This window comes from Siphateles boraxobius, unplaced genomic scaffold (assembly GCF_051911475.1).
Source record: "Siphateles boraxobius isolate OS27281-9 unplaced genomic scaffold, OSU_SipBor_1 31, whole genome shotgun sequence".
Taxonomy (NCBI): Eukaryota; Metazoa; Chordata; class Actinopteri; order Cypriniformes; family Leuciscidae; genus Siphateles; species Siphateles boraxobius.
Window position 1 is genome coordinate 16722834 of NW_027508931.1, and position 12384 is coordinate 16735217.

General features: G+C 37.8%; 1 protein-coding gene across 5 annotated transcripts in view; it reads left to right on the forward strand.

Moving 5' to 3' along the window:
- Positions 1 to 352: 352 nt before the first annotated feature.
- The window catches only part of lrch3 (leucine-rich repeats and calponin homology (CH) domain containing 3), a 35696-nt gene continuing 23664 nt past the window's right edge, over positions 353 to 12384 (forward strand). For 3 of the 5 annotated variants that reach the window (XM_077193943.1, XM_077193944.1, XM_077193946.1), the window contains exon 1: positions 354 to 680. In XM_077193943.1, the coding sequence (XP_077050058.1) occupies positions 425 to 680 (256 nt within the window). In that variant the 5' untranslated portion in view covers positions 354 to 424. Of the gene's footprint in view, positions 681 to 12384 lie in introns of all 5 variants that reach the window. The other 2 variants (XR_013186105.1, XM_077193945.1) reach the window with 2 other exon arrangements.

Here is a 12384-nt window from a genome sequence, read left to right on the forward strand (position 1 = left end):
CAGATCATGCATTGACATTTATTTACCATGCCATTTTCTTACATAAGGAACACTTTATTAGAACTCATAAAATAAAATAAGAGAATCTTTATTTGTTTGATTATTAAGAAAAGTCATGTTCATGATACATGTCAACTACCCTTTAATGCATGCATTTATGTATTCAGACTAATTAAAATTAGAACATGATAAAATAAAGGAGACGTTTGGGATAATTCCATACAGCGAGACTCGTTGGACTTTCTGATGCTGAGCCTTCGCCTTCAATCCACGCATACACTAGTGTCCTCGCTCGTGCTCCGTTGGGTCTGTCTGGTTGGTTTCAGACCCATCTCTGTCCTCTGTGCGTCCGCGCATGCGCACTGCCACTGTCCGCGCTCGTGTGTGGGGCCCGTGAGGATCCAGCGGGAGTGTTAGCTGTGTAATGGCGGCTTCGGTGTTGCTCTCCGCGGAAAGCGCCGTGCCCTCTTTTACCGTCGGCCATCCCGCCGCAGTTGCTTCTGCGGGAACAACCCATCACGGATTATCCAATGCTCCCGGACCCTCGTCCTGGAACCGCTCGCTGGATCGGGCGCTGGACGAGGCGGCGGCCACTGGAGCTCTTAACCTCAGCGGCAGGAAACTGAAGGAGTTCCCGAGGAGCGCCTCCGGACACGACCTCACCGACACCACCCGGGCCGGTACCGAGCCTATTTACTTCTATTCTGCTCCCCTTCAACCGTTAACAGACCTAAAAGCTAGTTAAAGGCGTATTGGTCGGGTTTTACACTATTTACACAGGGTTTGACTGGTGTAAACACACGGGTGTGTGTTGGGCTGGTAGCCCATCTGAACTCATGATCAGTCATTTTTGACCAATAAATGTTAACGTTTCATCTTAAGAGCTGAGGTTTGTCTAAACTTAGGATTACTTCGAACTTTAAGATCATGGTTGTGTTAAAACTATTATGATCCGATGGGACACTAGACATTCAGGGAACATCTGTCAAATTGAGCTCCATGCAACGTTAGTGTTATATGAGACCCAAACACGGGGCTTGTTCAGCAGGTTTATAGGAGTTTGACAGGTTAAGATGTTTGAATCAGATTGAGGTGTTTGATCAATAGATTAAGTTGGTTAAGGCTTGATCATTATGGGAATTGGGTTTTAATCATCATTTAGGTTTTTTAATAAGACGTGATTAACAGGTTTGGTCATTGTTTTGTGGGATGATCCAATCATACTTACCTTTATATAGACAACGCTTTGAACTTAAGTTGTTTGATCATTTTAGATCCATTCAAGGTGTTTGATGATAATAAAATTGACAGGATGTTGATGATCATGTGGATCTGGGCCTTTACAGTCTTTTAGATGCCATGTCCCAGGTGACCCCTATCCTAAAACGTAAATGGCCGTTATGTATTTTCATGTGCAGACTCCATTTATACTGTGGAAAATGGATGAATGTCTAAAACATTGTTTGGAATTTAGTGTCTATCATTTTACGATCATTTTATGATTATTGTCACTGTAGTAGTGACTTAAAAAATCATGTGCCTTATCATATTACTAATGAGCTGCAATCTGTCACTTCAATGATTATTCTGAACAATCTATTGGTTATGAAATTATGTGTACGATGGCCGAGAAGGACAATATTGGCACTAGTACTATTTTTTTTTTTAAATAATAGTTCTACCCATGCCTGCCTCTTCTGCACACGAAAACAAGACTTGCTGTTATCAAACTAAACTACGGTAAAAACAGCTTGCTTACCTGACACATACTACAGGTGCAGGTATCTTGGTTTAGGAGTTTCTAGATGTGTTCAGACATGTGATTTCCCCCCCCCCCCCCCCCTTTATTTCCTGAAGCACAATGAGTAAAGTAGCATGTCCTGTATAAGAGTTGTTACACTCATCGATGTGAGAGAATCATAGAACCTCTTTGATCGAGTCGCATCATAGTATAGAGAATCGAGGACCGCTTCTCTATACTAGAAGTGCTAGAAGTCAATGCTTAAATGTCTACCTGGTTGATGGTTAGTTAGTTAGTTACATGCAGATGTATAAGGTTAGGTTACCTCTTTAGGCTATACTTTTCAGTGTTTTGCACTGGGGATTTATTTTTTATTTATTTTATTATGGTTTACTGCATGATGTATAGCATCTCAAATTGCCATTGCCAATAGTAGATTGTGGACAAATTATTTGTGCATTTATTGTAGAGTTTGACTGTGCGTAAAGGAGCTAACTGCATTGTGTAGAAATTTTGACACAATCCACAATAGCATCTGTCATGCTTAATGTTGTAAGCATTAATTTCACTTTAATTACTGCTCATAATCAACAAACCGTCTAGTGATGAAATGAAATGACTTCGCTAAAGTGCCATAGTAAGTGTTACCCTGGTTAGCATCCTCGTATTGTTGAACGGCCTGAAAATAGGAATTGGTCAAGACTACAGCTCTGATCCTAAGCACACATGGTATCTAGTGTCTGTGTCAATATTGATCGTCTGTGCAGTGCATGCTGGGATCCACACAGATATCTCTGGTTTCGTTCTCATCCTAGTTCTCATCCACACAGATATCTCTGATTTTCGTTCACAAAAATGTAGACTGTAGGAATGAACAGAAAAAAAATGAAGAATAGAAAGCTTTTGGTTCTGGAACCCCCAAAATAATTCGACTGCTTTGCTTTGAGTTTGTTATGGTTTGAAAATGACAGATTGTGAGCGCCAAAGCTTTTATTTTGCCAGATAGTTTATGGTTCTTTTTTTAGCAAGGTCATTTTCCGATGATAATAGCAGTTTAACATTGGGTTTTGATTCTGACTGAGAGGTTTATCAATTATGTCAATATTAATAAAAAAAATATTTGTTTAACTACACTGTAAAATCATCTTGTAAAACTTACAGGAAAAAGTGACAGCTCTTATAGTCCAGGTTCTGTATTTATTTTTGGAAAATATATTTTTTAATTTGATAAATGACATTTATCTCACCTAAATGTATGCTCTATGTATTTGTGTTTTTACAACGGGGCAATTTGCATGAGTACAAGCACAAGGTAGCTTGATTTCAAGCTTGAATTAAATTTACAAAGTAAACAAGAAATAAACAAATTACAAGCATAAGGTCTATTCAGGTACAGGAAAACTATATAGATTGAATGCTTCATTGTATAAATTAAGTACAGATTAGGCTAATACTGTGTTTATGTTAATACTCGACAAGGCGGGCATTTTGACATCATTTTGTGTGTTTCAGACCGTTTAAGTGCATTAAGCCACATAAAAGCACTCGGTTTGGTACTCACAAGCTGTTTGAGACGCGGCTATATGTGTGCTCTCCGGGTATGAGCGCACAAAAACCATCTCTCAGACAGAGTGCGAGTACTACTAACATTATGCATATAAACTTTAGTAATGATGCGACAATAGCCCGATTGGGAAAGTGACAATTCTGTAACGAAATTCGAGGGAAATTGCAGCGTGCAGCTCACTTGTACAAAATATGTGGTGATGTGAAGCCATGTGCGCATTTTGAAAGAGAGAGGGAGAAGACCTTTTTGTATTGCTGAATCACTTTAGCTGTTTGTGAAATTATGTGTCTCGGAAACTTTTTCAAATTAATTACTGATTTGATAATCTGTGTGGATTAATTTGCTCATTCAACCCACAAGCTAATTCAATAAATGTTTGTGGGAATTTCCCGCCTCATAAGCGCTAAACCTGCGGGAATGAATAAAATGATGATCTGTTGGCTGATTGTATTGAATAATTCATAGCGAAACAGCTATTGTTAAGAGTGTTTGTAAGTCTCTGACTGTCTGCTGACTTTCTGTGATATTATTTGACCTCCGATATTTCCTCGTCTGATTGCTTTGGCTGTGTTGTCCTGTGAACTGTGCCAAATGTATTGGTCTCCTGCTAAGGAGCGTTGTTTTCCCTCAGCTTAGAAGGCTCAGAACAGGTGTCCTCCCTCTCAGAGCGATACAAGGCCTTCTGGACCCCTGTCAATTCAATGACACGCAGCACTATTGTCCCTGCAGACTGATTCATTAACTTCATACTCCCATTCATTTATACATCTGTGTTGTGTGTTGTATATATGCTGTTGTTGTTTTGTCTGTTTAATTGATTAAGTTTACTTCAAGATGATCAATAAATATTTTGGTCTTGCAGCCTTGGCAGATGGATGGAGGTTTGATTGTAAGTTGTATGACGGTTCTGTGTTTAATCAGCGCTCACAAGAGTTGTTAACTGATGAGAATCCCCCTTTATTCCCCTTGCCAGACTCCAATGTTTTTAAAGCATATTTTAATTATGATTATTTTACGGTTTCAACTAGGGGTGTGCATGAATATTTGAATATTCAATCTGTTGTTAATATTATTAGAAAAATAAAAATACTAGGCTTTTCGAATTGTATACTTTGCTTTGCTGGCCGTAAATGATGTGAATCCATGATAAATCCCAAGCACTGGCTCACAGTTAACAAGCATGTTTAACAAGTTTATTGTATTTGATCACAATGTCGTCGTCTGCCTTGCGAAGTTTGGAATTACTTGGATGAAAATGATCTAAATAGGTATGTAACGATTCACTCAACTCACGATGCGCTACGATTCACGATACTGGTTTCACGATACGATTTTCTCACAATTTTTTTAACAAGTGATTCATTTAAGAAATTATAAATGAAAAAGTGTCCCTTTTATTATTTCCCAGACAAAATGCTGCACATTTCTTTTTCATTTAAAAATATATTTGTCAAATAAAAAAACTACATTGAAATTTAAAAAAAAATCCCTTCAAGGTTGTTTCAACTCAGTCTTTCTGTCTGTCTGGTCAAGAGGGTGGACACTGGTACCTTCGCACACTAAGTAAAAGACTATGTAAAATTAGTACCACATTTAGAGGGGTTTTAATTTTGTTATTATTTGTATCATTACACTAGCAAGAGTAAAAAACAACAACACACATTTAGAAAAATATGCCATAACCATCAATAAATTATGTATATAAAAAAATATATATCCATGTACACATTTAGAGAAAGAGATAGTAAAATAAATACAACACCTGGTTGCCACGGAAACACTGATGCACCTTGTGATCTCCGTGGCTCTCGAACTTGTCGTATTAATGCCTTTTACATAAAAACGGAGGTGACTTGTGCCTCTCACGGTGGTGATTATTATTAGTCTACGGAAAGTTAAAATGCCGCCACAGCTCCGATTTGAATGAGTCAATATCTACACTTGCCGTCGCCATGTGTTTGACGGCGCGTGCACACCAGTCTATGGCACACACTGGCGAGCGGAGCAAACTGAGCGTTTTCAGTTCATTCCTGTGGAAGTTGAGCTTGGCTCACACAAGCTCAAGTTCCATGAATGAAGTGAAAACACTCGCTAGCTTCGCGCCAGTGTGTGCTTGCTGCAACTTCACAGTAGGCTACAGTAAACGCCCCTGCTTAAAACGTGTATCGCGATTCGTTTAACATTTCAACCGACTTGAATCGTCACACATTTTTATCGATTCTCAACCGGTTGCGAGTGAATCGTTACATACCTAGATCTAAATGATCTTACAAAATGAAATTACTTTTGATCAAATTAATGAATGAAACTGAGTTATCATAATATCACCACCACAATAGAAATCACATGAATTCCAAACACCAGTCGAATGAGGAAAGAAAAATAAGATGTTTCTCGTTAAACGTCATTTAAATAAACAAATATTCCATTTTTATGAGCCCAAATATCCGAATACAATATTTTTGAAAAATACCCATCCCTAGTTTCAACTCCTTTAGGACCTATTTGGTTATTTTGGCTATTTAGTTAATTAACTAATGAAGTGAAAGTTTTAGATTTTTTTTCTAAGTCAAAGATAAATGTTAAAAACTTTAACCTCTTTTAACCTGTTTGCGTTTAATTGACAAACAAACATGTTTAATTGGATGAATAAACTTTTTAAGTGAGTGAATCTCACTAATCCTGTCAAGAACATGTTTGTGCCCCATTTCATTTTAGAGTTTATAAGCGATTAGAAATAGTTTTGCATTGTCTGTTTAAATGAGTCACGACTTGACGTGACGTGTAGCCAAGTATAGTGTCCCGTACTCGGAATCTGTGCTCTGCATTTTACCCATCCAAGTGCACACACACACACACACACACACACACACACACACACACACACACACACACACACACACACACACACACACACACACAGCGCGACTCGCAGTGATTAGTAAAACGCTAGCTCTCCCAATGTGCTGTGGACTGTGGTCATGTCAGATTTGCGATTGTAGCATTGAAAATGTTGGAGACATTGCAATTACACACTTTCCCACGCCACGCTTTGTTTTTGAACAGAAGCTTTTGGCCTTATATAAGCAGGCATGTGAAGTTCACTGCAGCCAACCTCTTGCTTGCAATATGGCGGCTACTTAAACACACTGAGTGACTCCTGTTATCTGTTCTCAAACACATCACAGAGATGGAAAAAACAAGATTTGTTGTCAGTTGTCATTTTTATAAAAAGGATTAGTCAAAATGAAAAATGCTGGTGCTGTCCTAACGCTGACCTCACTGTAACGGGTCAACATTTCATGATAGATCGTCGCAGTCACATAGGCTACTATAGTACTCGTGCACTTCCCTAAAACATACCTTGATTGTTTTTAACTAAATTTACAATGCATTTTACTTCTTGTATTGAATGTTTTGAATCATCTTGGCATCAATAGCTGTTAGTCAAAAGTGGTTCTTCTATATTGTTGTCAAAAAAGCTGAGAAGTGTTTTCTTTTTCCTTAGATATGTTAGATATTTATTTTAGACTAGGAGTATATTGCTTGTATTTGGTGAGTTATTTTGCAGTGTGTTTTACTGAAAAGAGATATTTGATATAGAAGGAATGGCGCAGGAATCCTTTGAGGGAGATGCTGGATTGAACACTGCAGCCAGTGAGTTTGTCTGCTGTTGTCTTGCCTCGAGGCCCGAACTGATGATGACTGTTGTGTACAAGCATTGAGGAAGTGAAGTGAACTGGATATTACTGTCTGTATTTGACTGAGGCCATGAGTCAGTCTGAAATGCTGTCCAGTTACACTCATAGAGGAAATATAAACGAAAAAACGAGTAGATGCACATTCGCTCATCTCAGCCCTGTTGTTGCGTAATGTTTTCACAATTAGAGCATCAGCATCATGTATAAACAGATAATTAATTCTTAAAGTCTTAAGGACGAGTGTTTTGGTTCCTGTCTAGGCCTGATATAATCTGATCCGACTTTGCTTGTTTAGTGGGTGTTTGCTACAGTGCATTTGTAAGGATTGAATTAGTGTCTAAAAACCAAGGGTGATTCTCAAAACTCTTGCTCCTAAAAATACGATTTTTTGGTTTTTGTTCAAAATATAAAACTTATTTTCTGTGAAAGATGACCTGGACATGTTCTTCACCCTCATATTTTAGATGCTTGTGCTCATCTGAAAAATCTGCCCACTTTATTGTATAAGTACTTGTATGTTTTGAGTTCTTCATAATGGATCCAAACTGCGGATAATGCCTGTGTATAGCTGCTTTTCCACCGTTGGGCCGACTGTTTTTAGAATTGTAAATGAACATTTCCACTTGAGCCTGGTATAACACGGCACGATTACAAACCGTTCTCGGCCCAGAATTCTCAGCATGTTAACTAAACGTCCCGAATCGTGCTGGTAGAATCTGTGAAGTGAAGTCGTCACTCAGGATTGGTCACTTCCCAGATAGCAGGGCTACATTTTTAAAATGGCTGCTAAAGATCTTTTAATCTGGAAATCATCTGCTGTGTAAAAACATCTGATAAACATCTTAGAAAAATCAGTTTTACGTACGTTCTAAATCTTAAACATCTTAAAGACGACATCTTAATGTGATGTCTATATGACATCTATCAAGAAACGTCCTAGAGACGTATTGCAGATTAGCAAACACTTAAAAAAATGACATCTTGCAGATTTATGTGCAATAAGGGTGTCACGATTTAGATTTTAAATCAAAAATCGGAATAAAAAATGGAATTGTCGATGCTGCCACGCCCCCATGCCGCACCCGTTATGGAAAGTTCGGAACGTTTTACTGACTCTATTGTTCAATCTCGTTCATCAAAATTAACTAATCTTTTTTCTAGTCATTTCAGGGGCTTTAAATGTTATACTTTTAACAGGCAAATTCCCCTAACTCATCCACCTACGCAATCTTGATCATATTCTGAATTAAGAAATCATTATAATGCAGTCAAAAATAATTTACAGTGAACATTAATAATTACTTGACCTTCTCAGTCTTTTGTTCATTTGTCGCGTGACAGAGGCAATGAACGGATCGTTCATGAACAACTCATCACGGCGCGGAAAAAAACCCCCGCACGTGTTGAAAGGCTGTGAGTCCTCTAACTTAGATTCTATGCCCGAGCCCGAACTTGGCCCGACCCGGGCCGATATTTCCCGTCACTATCCTCGGGCCGGGCTCTTGATCTATAGACGTGCACTCCCAACGCAATAGAGTGCAGCGCGGGACTAGATTTGATGGCCGAGCGCGAGCTGTAATGCACTCACTCTGTGTGTGCGGGAGAATAAAACGATTTGCGGGACTCCCGCAAACTAGAAATATCTATGAATAAAAAATAAAAAATAATACATTTTTATTTATCTGTTGCAGAAAAGGAACAAGAACAACTAAAACAAAATATAAATGATTTACAGGCCAGAGTTTCTATTTATAACATGTTTGCAGCGTTGAGCGATTTAGCCAATCACAGACATATGTGTTGATTTCCTGAACACAATGGCCAATCAGAAGCATTTCAGATAGACTCTCCTCACCGCTCAAAACGGACTTTTTGTTCAGTGCTGAATTCTGTAAGCTGGCAAATCCTCTAATTATAACTAACAAAGTGTAGGCTATATATTATGAAAGATTCATTGTGCAGCCAGCTTCACTGATAATAATAGAGATGTGTGAGATTGCGATTAACTGATGTCAGCTTTTTAGGAGCAACAGCAACCTGTGCTTAAAAAAAAAAAGTAAAAATCGAGAATCGAAAATGTAATCGAATCGAGGATTTGGAGAATCGTGACACCCCTAATGTGCAAACATCAAATAGACGTCTCCGAGATATACTTGCGCTATCAGGAATGTCTGTTGCCTGGCTAACAGTTTCTCTGTAGCTGGTTAAGCGCGCTATTTGAGTGACTTCAAAGCAATATCTGATCATTCTCTAAAATGTGGTTGCTATTTACATCAGTAAACCGTTGTGTAACCAAGGCAACGACTGATGCGTTTGAATAACATTCCAAAGAGCAGCCGTTATCAGCCCCACAGTGGAAACAGTAACCGTACCAGCTGGCCCGGAACGGCATGGAATGGAGCGGTTACGCATTGAAAACCGTTCGCCCCGACGGTGGAAAAGTGGCGTGTGTGTGGGTGTGTGTGTGAGAGCATGCTGGTTTTAGGTAGCACTCTGTGTAGGAAGCAGACATTACAGTCAGCAGCACTTCCTGTCTTCCCCATCCCGGATCTCTGCACAGCTGCACAGTTACAAATATAGATCCAGTGTGGATTGAAAAGCCATCAATACATCCACACACCTCCAGGACACTGACAAACATCTACAGGCCACAGATCGACACATTGACCGTGAATACAGAGCCCTGATTCCACTGATTATGTGTAACAAAAACACTGTCCTGCCAGAACAGAGCTCACAGACACGATATATGATTTGGAAACCTGTCTCAATGTATTTGTACTTTTGACAATATTTTAATATACACGTTGATTTTTATGCACTTGTTCTAAAATGACTTCATAAAGGGATAGTTCACCCAAAAATTTAAATTTTTGGCATCACTCACCCACAAGTTGTTCCAAACGTTTCTTTCTTCTGTTTAACTATGACACAATTTTTGAGTGAACATTTTTCTTTTAAAAGTTTTTTTTCCCTTCAACATGGTAGATTCAGAAAATACTTCAGATTCAGAATGTTTTTTTACAGATCACAGGCATTGCTACAAGTTCAAATCAAATGATTGCCGTGAACTGTCAGTTTCAATTAACTGATTCAAAAACTGGATTCATCAATCCATTTCATCACTCAAAAATTTGAATAGATAAGTAGATGCAGAAAATACAGGAAAATCAAGGTATTTTTTCATATTTTTATTGTGGTTTAAATCAGCGATACTATTGAAATGGAAGGCATTACTGTGTCTTTGTACAATAATCACCTTGGAATCGTGTAGATATGTTATTGGTTAATCTTATATTATCAGTTTAATGTTGAATACATTGTAAATATTTTAATTTGCATCGTCAAGTTACTTTTATTTATATAGCACTTTATACAATACAAATTGTTTCAAAGCAGCTTTACAGTGATAACAGGAAAAGGATTCAATGATGCAAACATAGGCTAGTTCATGTAGGCTGCACAGCAGCTCTAAAAGAAAATAGTGTCATCGTTCAGCTGAAGTCAGTTCAGTGTTGATTCAGTTCCGTTGTAAAGATAATCAATTATTAAATTAGTTCAATTCATCTACCTTTTCTCTCATCTACATTACCTCTGCATTAAAAACATTCTCTATTTCTCTATGAAAGGATTAAACCAAACCAGATCTGAAACTCTAACAAAAACCATAACTAAAATTCAAAAACACCCACAAACGCTCACAGCTGCCATGTGTTGTCTAAAATTTCCTTAATGTTAGAATCTCCTGTCTGACGTCTCTCTCTATGCTTTGCTATTATTAGGCCGTCTGAGGTTGAAACGAGTGTTTGAGCACCAGTAAGGATACTGGTCTCTTCCATGTGCGCCAGAACAGAAAAATGGACACTTATCTCGCTTTTTGTCTGGCAGCTATTTTTGGTGGTCATGGGGTCCTACTTATAAGTGTTTGTGAGTGTTTGTCCTCTGGGTTTAAAGTGTGAGTCTGTGTGTTTGTGCATGCAAATATAGAGTTACTTGTATTTCGTATTTCTGATGATCTCTGGATTGGTTCTAAAAAAAAAAAGATCCTAAATATTAATGCATAAAACATTTAGTTTACCCCTAAATGAGAAATGACTGTCAAAAGATTTGCGGCTGGCAACAACTAAGGACTATATGTACCAGTAGTGCTGGTACTATATCTAATTCAGATTTCAGATGCAGTTCGGATGATTGCATTGAGGCTATGAAAATATATTAAAGTGATACTTTATTTATATTTAGTGGTATGGAGCTTATACTACGACAAAATGATTTGAATTTGAATTGTGTAAATTAGAATTATTGACAAGTGTAATCTAACAAATTTGAATTATATGTGGAATTTGAAATAGTTCTGAATTTGATATCTTAAAACGATTTAATATTTAATAAATTTAAATGTTTTTATGGCTGAATTTTATAGACATGTATTTTCAAACAGCTGTTTTTTTGTTCTGAATTCTTAGACTGCAAAATCTGGTTTTAAAAAATACAGACTCAAGTTTTCAAGATGAAGAAGAAATTCGGAACTTCTAATTCAGTTTTCTAAAATTCAAAACGCGGAAAGTTCAGATCGTATAGAAAGTAAGTCACAGGTCATCCGCAGGGAAGAGTAGAGGATCTCAGAAAAGTCGAACGGAGCATTTTGGCCGATTACAGAGCTACACTGCAGTTTTCTGCCGCAAACGTGCTGGTGGTTCAAGAGAATCCGTGTATCATTCTATCAGTCGTTTTTTGATTTAATATTAAGAGTAGAAAAATGAGAAAACAGCTTGAATAGCCTATATGATTTCTAATATTCTAATAATAGTCTTCCGATGCTGCAGTTGTATGGATTCTTAACGAGTTTATTGCAACTACATTTAATATTTTTCTCATCAAACAACTAGACTAACGAATGGCCCGACGCAACCCGTACCGGGGAAGAGCCTAGATAGTGCTTTCTTCTGTGTAGACCAGCAGTTCTCAAGTGCCAGGGTGGCCGTGAAATAATTTGCTATACCGTATTTTCCAGACTACAAAAGTCATGTTTTTTTATCATGAAACATGCTGGGATTTATTCCAAAGTGACTTAGGCCTGTATATTGCATTTAACGTCAAATAATCTAATTGTTGACTTTCAAAAGTAGACGTGCCAAGAAGGCTATTTGCTAGGTTTTTTTTTTTTTTTTTGGTGTGCGCCAGAAAGATGTTCAAGGAGACCAAGACGCAGCGCATTATGTTGTTTTATTTATTTTTCAAAGGCATGATATGTTGTAGTCATTTTGAATCTACAGAAATAAAAATATTGAATGATGTCATATTATCTTTATGACTATTAAGTTATTTCCCCTGCTGAGGAACAAATCGAAGTCATGGCACCGCATCGCGCGCTC